The 20,911-nt window shown below is 47.3% G+C and overlaps 1 protein-coding gene across 1 annotated transcript; it reads right to left on the bottom strand.

The window, feature by feature from the left end:
- Window positions 1-1,469: 1,469 nt before the first annotated feature.
- On the bottom strand, window positions 1,470-18,568 carry RAB7A (RAB7A, member RAS oncogene family). Its single transcript, XM_073575059.1, has 6 exons — window positions 18,335-18,568; window positions 8,203-8,272; window positions 6,678-6,804; window positions 5,401-5,619; window positions 5,171-5,299; window positions 1,470-3,157 (listed from the first exon to the last, which is right to left on the bottom strand). Exons 2-6 carry the CDS (start codon window positions 8,253-8,255, stop codon window positions 3,062-3,064), a joined length of 624 nt encoding a protein of 207 aa, XP_073431160.1. The 5' UTR covers window positions 8,256-8,272; window positions 18,335-18,568; the 3' UTR covers window positions 1,470-3,061.
- Between the last annotated feature and the right edge of the window lie 2,343 nt (window positions 18,569-20,911).

Raw genomic sequence — 20,911 nt, 5'->3', positions numbered from 1 at the left:
AAAATACCTAAATTGTATTGCATATTTTAACAAATATTTAATAGGTTACAGTAGAGTAGGGCCTGGCCAAAAGTGTCTACCCTGTTATGGTGGCGACTTAAAACAATCTTTTGGCCAAAGCAAAAGCTGCTGGCTATATGTGTGACCTGGTGATGGGAACTGTTAATGTGTGATAGGTGAGAAGTGGAGTTTATCCAAGAGAGCGGTGGGACTGTGGACAGTTCGAGTGGTGGAGGCGGGGCTGGATGGAGCCTGGGCGGAGTCTAAAGGGGGCCCCGAAAATTTTGCCAGTATGGGGCCCCGAAATTCCTAGTGGCAGCCCTGTCCACATCCTCCACCGGCAGGACAGATGACGCCACCGCCACTTTGGTGACCTTGGAACAGGTTGTCAACGCGTTTCTCTTAGAAGATGAAGGGAGGAACCCTCGCTGACCGTTTGTCTCACTGCTGCAATAACCGGGAAGGCTTGCCGCCTCTTCTTTTGTGCGAGACCCGCAAACATAATGTCCTGCGTAGATCGGGCTTTTGTGTCTGCGCCCCCCATGGTATTCCTGACTGACTTCACCAAGGTGTCTATACTCTCAATGGGGAAACAAGAACGTCCTTCCTCAGATGATGATGAAGATGAATCAGAATCCAGAGGACCTGACCTGGTCACTACCAGAATCCAGGCTGGAGGCAGGGGGGACATTTTTCCGACTGATCTAAGGCCTGGAGCTCTTCCCTTATCATCCATTTATCAGCAGATGTAATCGCAGCCTCCCCTTGTAATGTCTGGCTGATACAACCCTGGCACCGTCTTTTAGGATAGGGGTCAGGCAGGGGCTGCAGGCACACACTTATGTTTGGATTGTTTTTGTTTTCTTAACCTGAAAGGGAGGTACACAGAAAGAAGGGGAATCGGCTTAATAGGCAGAGTCACACTCTGCCTCCGTGCCTGCCCTGCACCGCGTTCCTCGTGAGCCCAGACGGCCATCACCGGATCCAGGTCCTCACGATCCCATCGCCAGACGAAGGGGGGAGACTGACCGGCAGGGCTCCCCTGACGCTGCAGCCCCTGCCAGTCTCACGGACACTCTGCACAGGCGGCATGCTCAGGCTGAGGTACTCCTCTTCTTTTTCCGCAGGTTCCCGTTGGAACAGGAAACCAACTGAGGAGGCGAGGGGCAGCGCCCCTTTTATTCTGTAGGCTTCCTGTTCCTATGAGCGGGTCAACTCTGTCTTGGCAAAGAGAAAACAAGTGATTCTCATTCACCTCCAGTAGGTGGCACTGCACACCATTCAGGGGAGGAGGCCTAATTTGCATGCCTTCTCCCATGGAGCATTGCCTGTAGGACTCCATATTGTCTCTTCCACTGGATGACTTCCAGTATTAACCCCTGACAGGAGGCACGAGAGACTCCGCCTTCTTCTGGAATAGCTCATTTGCATATTTAAATGAGAACTTAAGACAAATTACACACACAATAGACTTTTCTTGTTAAGTTTATTGGCATCATTTTCATCTTTACAGAAGAACCCAGCCTACACCGTACAATGTAGACTGTATGGAAGAGAAAAAATAAAAAATAAAAAAACAAACAAAAAAAAAAAAAAGTAGCAGTGCTCTATGGGAATATGGGTCCAAGCTACAAACTGAAATACCAGACATTAGGGAAGCTGAACGGCCAAGAAGGTTTTAATACAAGAGTCTGATCCGCGGGGGAGGGTCTAGGAAAAGGGGGAGGGGCTTCTAATACTACATGTTACCTGCCAGTGGAGGGAATGAAACATATATTACACCCCAGATTGGGAATAGCACTGAAACTCTACAAGATATTTGGGGAAATTTACTCCCCAAATCTGAGCATAGCAAGGTTCCCCTGCAGACATGGCAAGATTATATATAATAAAAAAAAAAAAAAAAAAAAAAAAAAAGGCGTAATAATACCTGTACTTAACCATACAAATAACGTCCAATATTCACATCATGGTTACAGACCTAACTGCAGTCATGGAGCCATTGACAGCCTGGGGTTAGTGAGATGAACGAGTAGCAGCCTGTTCAAACTGTACCCGTTGGGAGGCGGAGTTAACAATCAGCCTATCATCTGCATACCCGGTTCCTCAGGTGGCGGTCACTAGCTCCCAATTGAAAGTGATTGGCTGAATATTGATGCAGCTGCCCTACGTCTAGGAGGATGGGCAGACTCGCTCCGACAAAGCCATAAGCTGCGTCTGAAACGTTTGCAGGCAAAGCACGCAAATTGTAAGGAGGCGTCCCTATATTTTTACGTGTGCTTCATTACTTAAATCAAGAAAAAAAACAAAAAAAAACAAAAAAAAACAAAACAAATATTATTCTTACACTAATTTATACATTTACTTGGTTGCATATATTAACATGTACTATAAGATTCTGACTGGTTTCTGCTCTAAAGGAAGCATTACATCATAAATGGATTCTGTAAAAAGTTCTGATTAGTTAAAAGTAATAAAGAAATTAACAGGAACAATACAAAACTCAAAAGAACCGAGCAGTGGACACCGGGGTGCTGAGCTTGTAAAGAGAAGAGGGTATGCAGCAGTCCCAGCAGGCGCCTTTGGAGGGACACGGAACAATTAAAAGATTTATTGTCATATCATATATGTTAATTATACACAAAACTGTAAAAAGAATGAAAAAAAACAAACAAAAAAACGAACAAAACCCCGTCTCTCCACAAGACACAAAAATTAACTTATGTTCTAACAAGACCGTAAAGGTATCTGGCGTTAACCGCTGTGCGCCCCGAAGAGGCCTGCAACGCTGATGGTTGCAGGCCACTTGGTGAGACAAGGGTTAACAAAGACATGGGCGTGTAGTCCACAGGGAGGGTGGGGGTGATGAGGAGGATGATGGTGATCTGCTTATAATACAGGTGTCTGTTTCCATCTGGACCGGTGCCTGGGATCTGGAGAGGGCGCAGGCGATTAATATTTATCCTTTACACTCTGGGCAGGGAGGGGAGAGGGGTCTCATGTTCGAAGGCCTAAGTGTGATATCTGTTAGTGAAGGACTCCAGGTTCACCTTCTCCCCCCTCAGCAGCTGCAGGTCTCCGCAGACGCCTTTGCCCGGTCGTTCTTGTCCAGTTTGATGGGCTCTGGGAATTCGTTGTACAGCTCGACCTCTGTTTCCTGGAGCGAGAGGAGAAGAGCTGTCATGTTAGGCGTCGTAGAGGTAAAAAAACCCGCCATATTGCCTGCCAGCAGCCGCCACTAGAGGGAGCTCTGTGCATCGCAAACATACAAGGAGCTCAATCATGCAGTCAGCTCCCTCTAGTGGTAGCTGCAGGTAAAAAGTAGCCTAAAGCCCTGCAGCTTCCCCAAGGGGGGGGGGGGTCAATTTTTTTTTTTTTAGTATTCTTTCTACAAGAGTCATGACATTTTCTCATTTATGCACATGCAGGTTGCAGTGTTAATTTACACCATTAATTTTACCATATAAATGGTGCAAAGAAAAAAAAAAAAAAAAAAAAAAATTGGTGTTGTGGGAGGGTTACTTAGATGGTAAGAGTTACTTCCCCGATTACAGCAATAACTTTTGTTTTCTATTTTAGTGGTATAAAAAACAAACCAAACTCTATAATATATATATATATATATATACACACACACACTCACTGGCCACTTTATTAGGTACACCTGTCCAACTGTGTGTTAAGACTTAATTTCTAATCAGCCAATCACATGGCGGCAACTCAGTGCATTTAGGCATGTAGACATGGTCAAGACAATCTCCTGCAGTTCAAACCGAGCATCAGTATGGGGAAGAAAGGTGATTTGAGTGCCTTTGAACGTGGCATGATTGTTGGTGCCAGAAGGGCTGGTCTGAGTATTTCAGAAACTGCTGATCTACTGGGATTTTCACGCACAACCATCTCTAGGGTTTACAGAGAATGGTCCGAAAAAGAAAAAAAATCCAGTGAGCGGCAGTTCTGTGGCCGGAAATGCCATGTTGATGCCAGAGGTCAGAGGAGAATGGGCAGACTGGTTCGAGCTGATAGAAAGGCAACAGTGACTCAAATTGCCACCCGTTACAACCAAGGTAGGCAGAAGAGCATCTCTGAACGCACAGTGCGTCGAACTTTGAGGCAGATGGGCTACAGCAGCAGAAGACCACACCGGGTACCACTCCTCTCAGCTAAGAACAGGAAACTGAGGCTACAATTTGCACAAGCTCATCGAAATTGGACAGTAGAAGATTGGAAAAACGTTGCCTGGTCTGATGAGTCTCGATTTCTGCTGCGACATTCGGATGGTAGGGTCAGAATTTGGCATAAACAACATGAAAGCATGGATCCATCCTGCCTTGTATCAACGGTTCAGGCTGGTGGTGGTGGTGTCATGGTGTGGGGAATTTTTTCTGGGCACTCTTTGGGCCCCTTGGTACCAATTGAGCATCGTTGCAACGCCACAGCCTACCTGAGTATTGTTGCTGACCATGTCCATCCCTTTATGACCACAATGTACCCAACATCTGATGGCTACTTTCAGCAGGATAATGCGCCATGTCATAAAGCTCGAATCATCTCAGATTGGTTTCTTGAACATGACAATGAGTTCACTGTACTCAAATGGCCTCCTCAGTCACCAGATCTCAATCCAATAGAGCATCTTTGGGATGTGGTGGAACGGGAGATTCGCATCAGGGATGTGCAGCCGACAAATCTGCGCCAACTGTGTGATGCCATCATGTCAATATGGTCCAAAATCTCTGAGGAATGCTTCCAGCACCTTGTTGAATCTCTGCCACGAAGAATTGAGGCAGTTCTGAAGGCAAAAGGGGGTCCAACCCCTTACTAGCATGGTGTACCTAATAAAGTGGCCAGTGAGTGTATATATATATATATACACATTTATTTATATTTTTTTTTTTCCCCCGTGGTTGTCGCCGGGCGAGGGCTTGTTTTGTGGCCACCTAGTTGACGTTTGTCAGCCACGTGAGGATATTTATTTTTTTATTGTATTTTTTGGAGAACAAAAAAGGCAATTCTGGCATTATATATTTATTTTTTTTCTCTTTATAGCACTTACCAAATTTTTTCATAGATCAGACTGATGGATGTGGGGATACCAAACTTTTTTTTTTTTTAATGGAATTTTCACACTTTCTCCCGCCTTGCAGTTCTCGGAGCCGCCATTTCTTACCTGTTTAAGTGCGTTCCGTGCAATTGTCTGAAATGCCTGCTCCACGTTTATCGCCTCCTTCGCGCTGGTCTCAAAGTAAGGGATGTTGTTTTTGCTATGACACCACACTTGTGCCCGCTTTGTGGTGACCTGGAGGGGGGAGAAGAGAAGCATTTTAGCCTCAAGTCACGATGACCCCACAGCGTGCAGACCCCACAGCGTGCAGACCCCACAGCGTGCAGACCCCTTACTTGTCTGTTTTCAAGGTCTATCTTGTTCCCCAGGACAACAAACGGGAAGTTCTCCGGGTCGCGGGGACTGGCCTGGATGAGGAACTCATCTCTCCAGCTGTCCAGGGTTTTGAAGGTGTTCGGCGCGGTGACGTCAAAGACCAGGACGCAGCAGTCAGCGCCCCGATAGAAGGCCACCCCGAGAGACTGGAAGCGCTCCTGGCCGGCCGTGTCCCATATCTGCAGGAGAGGAACATTTACAGGACGGACATTTGCACCTTGTGTCCCTGCTGTCCGTCCATCTACGTTGCGGTCAATTCATCGCCGGCATTGACCTGTGATCATTAGTCGACACGGATACATCAGGTCACCGGCATCTGACTGGACCAAACGCTCGGACATCTCAGCCAGAAGGGTTTTAGGACGGAGCAAAAAAATTCTGGCTTTACATCTAATCAGAACATGCAGGAAAGAGCTTAAAGGGGTTATCCACTCCGGACATATTGGATTAGTCATTACTATCAGACTGGTGGTCCGACACCCTCACAGATCAGCCGTTAGCTCCATACACCATGTAGTGGCCGTTCTTGGTACTGCAGATTAGCTCCTGTGTGATTCGAAGTGCAGTACCCCAAACAGCCACTTCATGGTCTGCGGAGCTGCGCTCCATACACCGTTTACACCCAGCAGCTGATCAGTGTCGGATCTTCACCAACCTGATACTGAGGATGTTTCCTAAAAAGCAGGCCATCAACACGCCAAAAAAAAAAAAAAAAGTTGTCCAGGAGTTTAAGCAATCATTCCTATGCGCTCCAGTAATAGGGTGCGGTATATACAGGAGACAGTCGCAGCCTCATCCTGTACATGCCAGATCACCACTGAGGCCAATGATCAGCTGCAGTGGTCATGAGCGTGTACGCCGCTCGCCATTACTGACCAAAAGTGATCAGCTGGGGATTTAACAGGTGGTTTGATGTTTTTAAAGGCTTAGACAACCCCATAAAGCAGATTGTGCGTTCCTTGGACCCCTGACCTCACAGCGCTCTCCCAGCCAGGCTCAGACCACAGCAAGGACAGACCACCCAGCCAGCCTGGCAGGTCAGACGGGGCAGGCTCTGCAGCGCCACATCCCATTAGAGGGGGTTGGCCGCCACTGACCACACATCAGTCATCTGCCTCCAGTGTCTTACAGGAGAGGACCCCCTTAAGGGAGATTGATATTATTGGATCATTTGGGTTCAAACCTAAAAATCTGAAGAGAAAAAAAAAAAAAAAAAAAAAAAAAAAAAGCCCCTCACCTGCATTGTGACCAACCGGTCGTCCACCATCACCTCCTTGGTCAGAAAGTCTGCCCCGATCGTGGCCTTGTACTGATTAGTGAACTTCTTATTAACATACTGGTTCATGAGCGAAGTCTTCCCAACCCTGAAATGTTAACACCATGAGTCATCACCGGGTACAATAGCTCAGATACACACACACAGGGGTAGACGGCAGCCATATCGAGGGGAATTCTGATATGTTGGGGTTTACCCCATCCAGTCTATTTCACAAAGCGGAGCGGCAGCAGACGTCTATCAAGTTTCATAACCCCAAATCTAGGACCAAATTGCCAAAGATGTAATCTATAAGGTAAACCTTGTAGGGAAGAAAAGTTATCGGAACAATCTCAGTTCTCACTTGTTGCACATTCCACAAAATATAAAAGTGCAACATCTCCAAGATGTCAAATAATGTGCTATACAGTGAGGGGGATCTTTGATGTGTTGTAGATTAATAATAAATTTTATTTCTATAGCGCCGACATATTCCGCAGCACTTTACATTTCAGAGGGGATTTGTACAGACAATAGACATTACAGCATAACAATAATCACATAGATTATAACAGATACCGAGAGGAATGAGGGACCTGCTCGCAAGCTTACAGTCTATGAGGAAAGAGGGAGACACGAAAGGTGGGTGGTAACAGTTGCCCTGATTGTATGGACCAGCCATAATGTTAAGTGTGTAACAGTACAGACACAGAGGGCTAATGGATGCATAAAGCATGTGGGAGAATGATGCGGGGAACCTGGTTATGGTAAAACTTTTGGCTGTGCCACACAGGGATAGATTAGGTTAATGTGCTGAGGCGATAGGCCAGTCTGAATAAATGCGTTTTCAGGGCACGCTTAAAATTGAGGGGATTGGGGACTAATCGTATTGACCTGGGAAGTGCATTCCAAAGAATTGGCGAGGCACGTGTAAAGTCTTGGAGACGGGAGTGGGAGGTTCTGATTATTGAGGATACTAACCTCAGGTCATCAGCAGAACGGAGGGCGCGGGTAGGGTGGTATACTGAAACAAGGGAGGAGATGTAGGGTGGTGCTGAGCCATGGAGGGCTTTGTGGGTGAGGGTAATAAGTTTGCACTGGATTCTGGAGTGGATGGGTAGCCAGTGTAATGACTGGCACAAGGTAGAGGCATCTGTGTAACGATTGGTGAGGAATATTGATCATGGCTGCAGCATACAAGACAGATTGGAGAGGGGAGAGTTTGGTAAGAGGGAGACCGATTAGAAGAGTTACAATAGTTGAGACGAGAATGAATAAGAGAAACAGTAATTGTTTTTGCAGAGTCAAAAGTAAGAAAAGGTCGAATTCTAGAAATGTTTTTGAGGTACAGATTTAGACATCCGCACAGCAGGATGATCCCAAGTAGAAACCTTCCACAGCACTGTGATCCGTAAAACCACCCTCTCGCCTGTGGATTTTATCTGCAGGTAAAATCCGCAGCTTTCCCATCTTGTGCAGACAAGGGTCACAGGCGGCTCGCACTCACCCGGAGTCTCCCAGGATGATGACCTTCAGAAGCACTTTCTTCCTGGACGTCATCTTTCAAAGAAAATAATCTGTGAAGAGAAGGGAAAAAAAGAGCGATTACCAAGAGCAACGCGACCCTGACTCATGGTGTGACACGGTAGGTGTCATGATGCAAGGAGTCACCGCAGCACAAAGTATTTAAGCAATGCATTAACCATGCAGTGACTGGTCTGTTCTTGCATTAACGGAGGAAAAGTGGGATGGATGAATGTAGAGCAAGGGGTGTATTCCACAGCAGTGCAGAGGATTTTAAGAGGGACCTATTCATGTGATGTTAATGAGACCAGGGGGAATAAATGGAACGAAAACAAGTTGTTGTCAGAGATGAGGGCAGATAAGGAAAGGACGGAGGAGGCATCCGGTGACGTCACCCCGATATTAATCATACACAATGGCAGCGGGTGCTGTGTACTCTGATGTGCGCTGTCAGTATATACAGTCTGTGCCTCCGCTGCCCGGGAGGAGAGGTCTGCGGCTGCCTCTGTCAGCTGATCCCACCCTGACCGCTTCCGGTGACCGCTGGAATCACCCGACCTCAAAGTATACAAAACCTGCTCTCGAGTAACTTAAAGGGATGTTCCACAACCAAGACACTGATGACTTTCCCTTTATTTGTGCTGTCAGCATCATATACCGTGGAGGTCGGCAGCCGCCAGATCGGGAACAGCGCCATGTAGTGGCTGTTCTAAGTATTGCAGCTGGGATCATATTTACTTCGATAGGAGCTGAGCTGCAGTACCGAGTACGGTCACTACAGAGTGTGTGGCACTGTCCTCACATCCGTCTGGTGCAGGCTCGGCTGATCGTCGGTGGAGCCAGGTGTCAGACGCCCATTGACCAGATCCCATCGGCCTATTCTAATACCTTCGCTGAGGACGGGTGTAATGAATGGACCCCTTTCTTGCAGTCATTCAGGTCTCCAAAAATTGTGTCTAGTTAAATGCAACCTGTTGTTCCCTGTTATCAGCCATTAACTTATAGAATTCTCTCGGGAACATTTATGGCTGCACACACACCGGGCTCCTCTGTTCAGGGGAGGAGGCCAAAAAAAAAAAAAAAAAAAAAAAAAAAAAGCAGAGGAGCATGAAAGCATAAAGCCGTCACCGGTCACACCTGAGGAATGGCAGCGAGCTCTACAGACCACGGGCAGCCAGGTGTGGAATAGCCGATCACCTGCGACAGAGGCCAACACCGGTGCACAACAGCGCCTCTCCTGTCCAGAGGCAGAGCCTGGGATCGCCCATCAGACCGCTATCTGGATCCTGGATTGCAGCTATTCAAGAGGAGAAAGGTTGCACCATTATTCTGCACCGTCTGCAGGTTTTGTAAACGGAGTTTGTGTCCTTGTCAGCACGGAAGGAGGAATAGGACTCCGGCCAAGTAAACAACCCCCATCCTCCTCCTGGACATAAGATGATGTGGGGTCAATAATACGAGCGCTCGAGGAACTGTGACTAAGGGTCCGATGACGAGTAACGTGACGCCTGTGTAAGACACCAAGCGAGTTCCACAGGTACTGAAATCTGGCAACCGAACAATGATGAACCGAGACCCCCAACCCACGGGACCACCTGCAGCAGGGTCAGTGGCCGAGACCCCCAACCCACGGGACCACCTGCAGCAGGGTCAGTGGCCGAGACCCCCAACCCACGGGACCATCTGCAGCAGCGTCAGAGGCGCTATAAGAAATAAGACGCAACCTTCTAATCACACACTCTGCCCCATTCTTAGGCTCTACACTTCCTAAAAGTCAGGCCAGGAAAGGTTTCAAGAAAGCTTCTACTAAGGCCTCAGGGCATGCTGGGAGTTGTAGTTTCACAGCTCGCTGACCCCTTGATTTAGCAATCCCCTGCACGTCAAGTAAAGCAGCAGAACAAACCTCAGTCGTCAGGTCCAGGAGGGCGAAGAAGAAGATCTCGACACTGAGCCGTCAGTTGTGAGGACACGGCCGGGGACGAGTGCAAGTAACATGAAACGTCACTCACAAAACAGAGATTTACATGAGTAATGGAGAAAAAAGCCGGAGAAATACCAGGAGACCGAACGTCACATTAATAGCTGCAGGTTATATGACCGGACGATGCAGCAGAGCCGAACAGACACCTGACAATAAGTAGTGACTGGAATGTGAGAAACCGGCTCATGTCCTGCCCAACCGCGTCACCCACACGTGCGGCTGAGTCACCGAAAACAGCCAGAAATACGGGGAAAAGGGAACAGAAATGTCAACATCAATTGCAGGAAGCCAAATGTAGAGGGATATACACCAGATCTTATACTCCAGAGCTGCACTCACTATTCTGCTGGTGCAGTCACTGTGTACATACATTACTGATCCTGAGTTACATCCTGTATTATACCCCAGAGCTGCACTCACTATTCTGCTGGCGCAGTCACTGAGTACATACATTACTGATCCTGAGTTACACCCTGTATTATACTCCAGAGCTGCACTCACTATTCTGCTGGTGCAGTCACTGTGTACATACATTACATTACTGATCCTGAGTTACATCTTGTATTATACTCTAGAGCTGCACTCACGATTCTGACCCCATGTCCTCATTAGTGACCATCACTCTATAGTGTTGCACAGATCTGGTTATACTCAGTGGCCGCCCGCTGCGGTCAGACAGGATCGCCATTGCTGCCTGCATTGTACAGTATATCAGATTTATCGGCCACAGATCGCGGGCGCCCGGTGTCAGGCGGCCTCCTACAAGCCCCAGGCGACAGTACAAGGAGCACTGAGGAGCTGCTCAGTCTATATAGAGGGGCAGGAATCCCTCTTACCATGAGGTTGGTCCGGTATTTCAGTACTGTGAGATTCTGCTGCCGTGATGGCGACGTGCTGGGCGTAGCACTCCGGATTGATAGATGAAAGGTCCGGCCCATCCCTGCCATTATATACAGTCAGGGCCCACGACTAGGAGGACGGAGCCGCTTCCGCAGAGCCGCTGCTTCACCAGAATCACTTCCTCCATTATTCACTTGCTCATCAGTCTCCCTCCAGGATTGCAGCTCCCCGAGGTCTATTTATGTCTATGGGCAGCGCTGCGGCAGAACCCTGCAAGGGTTAGAGGGGGTTTCCACTTGTGTCAATTAAGCTTAAAGGGGCGGGGGCAGCAGAGCAATATCAAAGTTAGCCACTTGCTGACTGCAGCCTTTTTGCAGATGTGGCCCAAAGCTCCAATTGGGGGGTTTGGGTTCAATACAGGAAAGGTTTCCTCTATAGGCCCGTGACTGACGCCGTGTGCGGAGGGGGCTGACTACTGGTTGCAATTGCCGAGCCAGCCCCCTTTGTTACAGTATAATTGCAGACGGGGCTGGCTTAGGCTGGTTTCACACTATCGTTTAGCGTAGTGCATCGTGCGCTGACATGCGCATACGTCCTGAGCCCCTATCTTTAACAGGGGGGGGGCGCATAGTCTAGCGTTTGCATGCGTTTTTTTGTAGTGTGCGCTCAGGCGCGCCAGACACAACCCGTTGTATTTTTGGTCCATCCGACCTGTCTCAAAAAAATGCATGCACGCAAAAAAATAACATTACAGTCTACGGGAACGCAGGCGTGGGCATGTTTAAAATTGCATGTGTTTTAAGAGTCAATATGGCCACAAAGTGGTTAAAATGCATGCGCATAAAATAAGCAAACGCATGCAAAACGCTTGATGCGTTTTTTGTATGCGTTTGGACTGTGCACGCAGCGCAAAAAAACGCTAGTGTGAAAGTAGCCTTAGGCAACGAAGTCAGCCAGCCCCCTCCGCACAGCACTAGTCACGGGTGAAGAGTAGAAGCCCCCTAACCCAGAAGTGGAGCAGCAGAACCAGCACTGATCAAGGGCACACGTGAGAAATAAAGCCCATCATATGCAGCATAAAGCCACATGTCTAAGGCAATGAGGGCGGCCGCTACCCCATTTCTCAATACTGCACACATGCACGCTCAGCCACACAGAGCGCACATCACGAGCAATGCATCAGTGTAAGGAGTGACATCCCCTGTGCTGGATATCACGGCAGACAAACCCGGAGCGGCCCTTTAAAGGGAACCTGTCAGCAGGATTGTGCTCACTAGGAAAATCCTAGTCCTAATAGCAAGCGTTATGCGCCGTGTGCAGAAATTTTGGAGAAGTGGCTCATTATATATATATATATATATATATATATATATATATATATATACACATACATACATACAGGAATGGCAATGGATGGATCATGTATTGGCTCTCGATGGGTTAACCGCTGCTGCCCAGACTTAATTCTTGTAGGGAGGATCATGTGGTTCATCAGCTGCTTGAGTCACAAGGGAGGGGACGGCACGTGTGAACAAAGAGGCCGAATGATCCGGCGTGAAAACCCGCAGCACATGGGCAGGAGAACCCACGGCGAGAGCGCCAGCCGCAGCACAGACTGCAAGAGACGACCATCAGGTTCTCCGCTGCTGCAGCCGGCTGCTCGATTTATGACTTGCTGCAAAGCTACTGGCCTAAGTAATTGGAGGATCTCCAGATGCTGCGAGACTACAACTCCCAGCATTCACTCCTAGTAGATTACAAAAATCACATTTCATTGCAAACAGCACAAAACAATAGACAGACCGAAAAGAAGACGCATTAACCCCGCGCTAACCAGTCACTGGGGGGAGACTCAGTGTAGGATCGGTCTCAGGCGAGAGTCACATGGATGCATGAACAATCCAGGCCTGATCACGGCTTTATCGGAGCCATCAGTTTGTGACTCAGATGCAAAGTTTGTATAAAGTTGCTCATGTACCACTCGTCCGATGTCTTATTCTGGAAACATCCAAAATGAGATCTGTCTGAAACAAATATGAGTCAGGAATAGTTAACATCGACGAGTCGTTACCTATAGCAACCATTCAGCGCTATTCACATTTGTCACCCCATTCCGGAACGCCGAGTGGGATTGGTTTTTTTGCTCGCCATCGATGGGTCAGCCTCATAGAAAGAAGCCGGCGTCACATACAGGAGTAGGGGGGCTGGGTCTCTCCCCCAAAAGACGCCAGACCGGAGTTGGGGGTCCAGGATAAACAGACATCCCCGCCTAAAAGCTTCATCTTAAAGGAGGTGTCTCAAGATAGACATTGCTATAACTTTATACTGGAGGAAACATGGCTGCCCTATTACAGACAGCGACAATCTATGGGGGCAGACAGGAGGCGATGCGGTAGCGGTGCTAGACTGTCAAGGTCCCCCCCCCCCCCCCCCAACCTTCCCCATAAATAGCGAGCCCAGCCTCGGGGGTCCCCCCCACCTTCCCCATAAATAGCGAGCCCAGCCTCGGGGGTCCCCCCCACCTTCCCCATAAACAGCGAGCCCAGCCTCGGGGGTCCCCCCCACCTTCCCCATAAACAGCGAGCCCAGCCTCGGGGGTCCCCCCCACCTTCCCCATAAACAGCGAGCCCAGCCTCGGGGGTCCCCCCCACCTTCCCCATAAACAGCGAGCCCAGCCTCGGGGGTCCCCCCCACCTTCCCCATAAACAGCGAGCCCAGCCTCGGGGGTCCCCCCCACCTTCCCCATAAATAGCGAGCCCAGCCTCGGGGGTCCCCCCCACCTTCCCCATAAACAGCGAGCCCAGCCTCGGGGGTCCCCCCCACCTTCCCCATAAACAGCGAGCCCAGCCTCGGGGGTCCCCCCCACCTTCCCCATAAACAGCGAGCCCAGCCTCGGGGGTCCCCCCCACCTTCCCCATAAACAGCGAGCCCAGCCTCGGGGGTCCCCCCCACCTTCCCCATAAACAGCGAGCCCAGCCTCGGGGGTCCCCCCCACCTTCCCCATAAACAGCGAGCCCAGCCTCGGGGGTCCCCCCCACCTTCCCCATAAACAGCGAGCCCAGCCTCGGGGGTCCCCCCCACCTTCCCCATAAACAGCGAGCCCAGCCTCGGGGGTCCCCCCCACCTTCCCCATAAATAGCGAGCCCAGCCTCGGGGGTCCCCCCCACCTTCCCCATAAATAGCGAGCCCAGCCTCAGACGTCCCCCCCCTCCCCATAAATAGCGAGTCCAGCACCAGGGACTCACCACTAACCTTGCTGTGAATATAACGGACAGTTTCCACCATAAATCAATGAGCTCCGTCCTTCGTGACTTTTAGGAGAACAGAAAAGCAAACCTGCGCCCGTCATCAGGAAAATCCTCAGCACCCGCCAATCACCGAGCAATAAACAGCAGGCACGCTCCGCAGCATTGCACAACGCCTGGATGTGTCATGTACCAAGTGCCCGGGTCACATTTCCCCAGGTCCCGTTACACCAACTGAATACTGAACTACAGTCACTGCGAGCCAAAAAGAAAGCCCCCCGAGGCTCAAGGGGGTCGTAATAATGATGTCAGACCCTACAAGGCAACAACAAGAGAATGAGCCGAAAAACGGATAGGAGCAAAACAGCAGCATAGATCGTCCGGTCGACCAATGAAAGTGTAACGCTCCATTCCCCCTGCAGGGGCACTGCAGGGAAACTGAACCCTTACAGCCAGATGATTCTTCGCAACTGATCGATCAGCATCGCTCCTGTGTGATGAGCAAGGACAGCCCAAAGCGGAGATCCCCTCCATGCAACAATGACAAAAGGGAAGTAAGGAAGAGGAAGGACGAGGTGAGGAGCACGGCCGCCAATGTGGATTTAATTACTACTCTAGTCAATAACACCGACAAGAACAAGTGACGCCTGCAAAACACAACAAACAGTGGCAGAACCAAATATTTCCGCAATGAAAAGGGGGAAAAGGAAAAAAAAAGGGGCAGAAATAAAATATGCTAAAATATGAAAGAGAAATATAGGATCACAGGAAAAGAGGAATTAAACGTTGGACATAGGAGACACCCCCCCCCCCCCCCGCAGTTACAGGTTCACAGGACGGACGGCACATGGGAATCGACGGGGGCCATATGCCGCACAATAAGACCAAACAATAGGAGCAACAACAAAGTGCGGCCAACAACGGGAGACCGTCCAGGTAACCGGGCCCCCATGTAACTAAGGCCAGCGAGACCCTCAGAACAAAAAGCTGCAGTTAATAGAGGGGCTCCACTCCGACATAAGGGTTCACATGAGCCCCAAAATAAGACATCGGCGTTAAAGGGGTTTCTGCCACTGAACAATAAAAAGTTACATGCGGCCTCCACAAAGTGGGCGGGCAAAACACCCACAGCGTGCTTCAGCGAGGAGCCGTCACACAACGCAACGCTGCCTGCAGAGCGCCCACCATCACAGCGACGGGAAAATATAACTGCTATTATACGGTAAAGTAAGAAACCGTGCAACAAAGAGCAGTATAAGAGAACAAAGCAAATGTATAGTATATAGGGGGCAGTATTATAGTAGTTATATTCTTGTACATAGGAGCAGTATTATAGTAGTTATATTCTTGTACATAGGAGCAGTATTATAGTGGTTATATTCTTGTACATAGGGGGCAGTATTATAGTAGTTATGTTCTTGTACATAGGGGCAGTATTATAGTAGTTATGTTCTTGTACATAGGGGCTGTATTATAGCAGTTATATTCCTGTACATAGGGGGCAGTATTATAGCAGTTATATTCTTGTACATAGGGGGCAGTATTATAGCAGTTATATTCTTGTACATAGGGGCTGTAATATAGCAGTTATATTCTTGTACATAGGGGGCAGTATTATAGTAGTTATATTCTTGTACATAGGGGGCAGTATTATAGTAGTTATATTCTTGTACATAGGGGGCAGTATTATAGTAGTTATATTCTTGTACATAGGGGGCAGTATTATAGCAGTTATATTCTTGTACATAGGGGCTGTATTATAGTAGTTATATTCTTGTACATAGGGGCTGTATTATAGTAGTTATATTCTTATACATAGGGGGCAATATTATAGTAGTTATATTCTTGTACATAGGGGCTGTATTATAGTAGTTATATTCTTATACATAGGGGGCAGTATTATAGTAGTTATATTCTTGTACATAGGGGGCAGTATTATAGTAGTTATATTCTTGTACATAGGGGGCAGTATTATAGTAGTTATATTCTTGTACATAGGAGCAGTATTATAATAGTTATATTCTTGTATATAGGAGCAGTATTATAGTAGTTATATTCCTGTGTATAGGGGCAGTATTATAGTAGGTATATTCCTGTGTATAGGGGGCAGTATTATAGTAGGTATATTCCTGTGTATAGGGGCAGTATTATAGTAGGTATATTCCTGTGTATAGGGGCAGTATTATAGTAGGTATATTCTTGTACATAGGAGGCAGTATTATAGTAGTTATATTCTTGTACATAGGGGCAGTATTATAGTAGTTATATTCTTGTACATAGGGGCAGTATTATAGTAGTTATATTCTTGTACATAGGGGCAGTATTATAGTAGGTATATTCCTGTGTATAGGGGCAGTATTATAGTAGGTATATGCCTGTATATAGGGGCAGTATTATAGTAGGTGTATTCCTGTGTATAGGGGCAGTATTATAGTAGGTATATTCCTGTGTATAGGGGCAGTATTATAGTAGGTATATTCCTGTGTATAGGGGCAGTATTATAGTAGGTATATTCCTGTGTATAGGGGCAGTATTATAGTAGGTATATTCCTGTGTATAGGGGCAGTATTATAGTAGGTATATTCCTGTGTATAGGGGCAGTATTATAGTAGGTATATTCCTGTGTATAGGAGCAGTATTATAGTAGGTATATTCTTGTACATAGGAGCAGTATTATAGTAGGTATATTCCTGTGTATAGGGGGCAGTATTATAGTAGGTATATTCCTGTGTATAGGGGCAGTATTATAGTAGGTATATTCCTGTGTATAGGGGCAGTATTATAGTAGGTATATTCCTGTGTATAGGGGCAGTATTATAGTAGGTATATTCCTGTGCATAGGGGCAGTATTATAGTAGGTATATTCCTGTGTATAGGGGCAGTATTATAGTAGGTATATTCCTGTGTATAGGGGCAGTATTATAGTAGGTATATTCCTGTGTATAGGGGCAGTATTATAGTAGGTATATTCCTGTGTATAGGGGCAGTATTATAGTAGGTATATTCCTGTGTATAGGGGCAGTATTACAGTAGGTATATTCCTGTGTATAGGGGCAGTATTATAGTAGGTATATTCCTGTGTATAGGGGCAGTATTATAGTAGGTATATTCCTGTGTATAGGGGCAGTATTATAGTAGGTATATTCCTGTGTATAGGGGCAGTATTATAGTAGGTATATTCCTGTGTATAGGGGCAGTATTATAGTAGGTATATTCCTGTGTATAGGGGCAGTATTATAGTAGGTATATTCCTGTGTATAGGGGCAGTATTATAGTAGGTATATTCCTGTGTATAGGGGCAGTATTACAGTAGGTATATTCCTGTGTATAGGGGCAGTATTATAGTAGGTATATTCCTGTGTATAGGGGCAGTATTATAGTAGGTATATTCCTGTGTATAGGGGCAGTATTATAGTAGGTATATTCCTGTGTATAGGGGCAGTATTACAGTAGGTATATTCCTGTGTATAGGGGCAGTATTATAGTAGGTATATTCCTGTGTATAGGGGCAGTATTACAGTAGGTATATTCCTGTGTATAGGGGCAGTATTACAGTAGGTATATTCCTGTGTATAGGGGCAGTATTATAGTAGGTATATTCCTGTGTATAGGGGCAGTATTATAGTAGGTATATTCCTGTGTATAGGGGCAGTATTATAGTAGGTATATTCCTGTGTATAGGGGCAGTATTATAGTAGGTATATTCCTGTGTATAGGGGCAGTATTACCGCAGTTGTTACCGCACATGTTGCTGGCTGTGTGGCCGCACTGACACCCTTCCCTGCGGTCCAGCTGAGCAGTTGTCGGCCCCTCCCCCGCTCCTCAGCGGTCACGGTTGGGGCAGGATACCGGACACTCTCGGTGCCGGGCGTGGATCTCCGTGGAGTGTCCCGGGATAACGGGGCTGAGAGCGGCTCTGTAGTGGGGTCTCCCCGCCCTGGGCCTCCGCTCCTCTCTCAGGCCTCCACGGGGGTCGTCCACCAGGATGCGGCCTCCCCTCCCGCCGCGGTGCTCGGTGTCACCCTCCCGGGAGGAGGCGCTCGCCTTACCCGCGGTGAGTAGGTGGCTGCTGGGTGTGCGCTCGTGTGCCGGGCCGCTCCTGTGCTCCGCCGGGCCCTCTCCGCTGCTTCTCTCAGCTTCCTCCCTGCCAGCCCTTCTCTTCCCAGCGGAAGTGATAACCAGTCATGGGACTGCTGACGTCACAGGCTATTCCCTCACGCCCATTGGTAGATGTGGAGAAGGAGGCGGGGTCACGGCTGGTCACCTGACGTGCTGTGTCACTTTCACTCCGCCATGTTACCTGAGGCGAGGTGCTGCTTTATAGATCGGGGAGAGGGTGGGTGGTCGTGTGTGTCTGCGGATGGATATACTCGGCTGTGATTGGAGTCTGCTATTATGTAGAGTGACGAGTCGGGGTCTGTCGGGAGTAGCCAGTGTGAGATAATAGTCTGTATTGGGGCGCAGCACCTGGACACCCCCATTGTGCAAGTGGGATGAACCTTGGTTGCCATAGATTATTACTGTATCTAAGCACAGTCCACTTGAATGATGGGGGTTCTGTATTGGGGTTGAGAACATGGACACCCCCATTGTACAAGTGAGCACAACCTAGATTGCCATAGGGTTATATGGTAGCTAAGGTCAGTCCACTTCAATCGTGGGGGATTCTGTTATGTTCTCAGATTCTGGACAGCCCCCTTGTGCTAGAAAGATAAGCCTAGATCTCCATAAGCTTCCATGATATCTGAGTTAAGCCCACTTATATAGCGGTGATTCTCTATTTGGGGGCTCAGAACTTGAACACCCCCATTGTGCATGTGAGACCACCCTACATTTCCATAGGGTTCTATGACAGCTAAGGTCAGTCCACTTAGACCGTGGGGGTGCAGGATTTATATAATGGATTTTTCTTTTATCGTTCTCAAAACTGAACCGTGAATTTTGTGTGCGTGTTGTTCAGTGGATCCGTGCGTTCTCTGGATCGTGCGCATGGAGTATAAACGATCCGTCCATATTGTTACAGCTCCTCGCCCATTTGTTCGGCTGCTCCAGAAATAATGGGAAAAACCCGAATACCGAGTTGTCAGCGTGGTTTTTTTTTGTTTTTTTTTACTGCTTTTTCAAGTTTTTGTTTTACCCTTGACTCTGGCACCAAATATTCTTATTCAGACCGTTCCGCAAGCGTTGATGACAAAAAATGAGATTTTTAAATTTATTTTATTATTTTTATCTATTTTTTATTTTTCATTATTTTTACATATACGGTATATTTGTTATATAAAGCTCAAGTATGTGTGTGTGTGTGTGCCAAAATTTGGCACAGTCACACGTCTGGACCCCGAGAGCGTCCTAGGCTATGTTGTGAGGCGAAATTTTAACCCTGCGCGTTGCAATTCGCCAAACAATTTTGCCCCTATCTACATAATGGGGAAAAAGTGTGTGTGTGTATCAAGCCCCGCCCCTCATTATGATGTCATAATGGTTGCCATGGCGACGCTGATGTCATCATAGGGTCATCATAGGGTGAACCGGTGATCAATAGGATTGACGCAGCTAGAGAGGCGAGGAGAGCCCCGCTGCCCACATCGATCCCATACTCGCACTTATCGGACCCCCCATAATGCCAGGACCGCCAAAATCCACAAAGTTGTATTAAACTTTAAAAAGTTTCTCAGTCGTCCTGGGAATATACATCATCAGGCCGTGATCACATGTAGCATAAAATCTGCATTTTTTTCCCATTATGTTTTTTTTTTTTGTGCCAAAAATCTGCTGCAAGCAAAGTGGACGTGATTTCATGGCTGTTTGAGGACGCCGTATTTTTGGTCCATTTATTCCCTATATTCTTCCCAAGTAAGATCCAGTGCACATGTTGCATCTTTGTCGCGCTTTTTTTCTGCGCGGTTTTATGATAGGATTTCCTATCACCAGCAATGAAATGCAGTTTTGTTTGGCAGCGCAGAATCTCACCCCTTTTGTCCTAAAAAATTTGCTTGCTTCAAAAACGCATTAAAAAAAAAAAAAAATGGAGAAATGCAGCAAAAAAAAAAACAAACAAAACAAAAATGCAATATTCAAAGCAGATTGTGATTGTGTATTTTGGTATAAAAGTTTGCAGAAAAAAAAAACGAGGTTTTAAATGATGTGATGTCCATAAATGCTTCGGGCACGTTTGCGTTTTATACAGTCTTGCTTTTAATACATTTAGGAGGCCGCAATGGCACAGCGAATATAAAGAACGTAGAGTAGGACTGCCCCGTATGAGAGTGCCTTGGCGCGGCGGCTCAAATGATTGATCAACTGTTTGCTAAATGTCTCATTTTAACTAAGTACAGTTAGAAATTAATATGTGCACTTTATGCATTGTGTGCTGACCATAGGCAGCGCTGGCTTCTTGGCTTTTTTATTTGTACGGCGGACAGCTATGGGATATTGTTGCTTTTTTATTTTGGATTTTTTTACAAGAGAACGATGGCTTCGATTGAATTAGGAGTGAAATAAGGATGGAAAAAAAATGTGTGTTTATTTATTTCATTAAAAGTCTTTTTTCTTAATGTCTGTGTGTGTTTTTTAACCCTTTCTGACTAGTGGATTAATAATGGAGAGGTGTCATAATGACACCTCTC

The sequence above is a fragment of the Dendrobates tinctorius genome, unplaced genomic scaffold (genome assembly GCF_039654945.1).
Source record: "Dendrobates tinctorius isolate UK_male_01 unplaced genomic scaffold, ASM3965494v1 ptg000041l, whole genome shotgun sequence".
Taxonomy (NCBI): domain Eukaryota; kingdom Metazoa; phylum Chordata; class Amphibia; order Anura; family Dendrobatidae; genus Dendrobates; species Dendrobates tinctorius.
The sequence above is the reverse complement of the archived record's forward strand: the minus strand, read 5'-3'. Positions and strand labels throughout refer to the sequence as shown.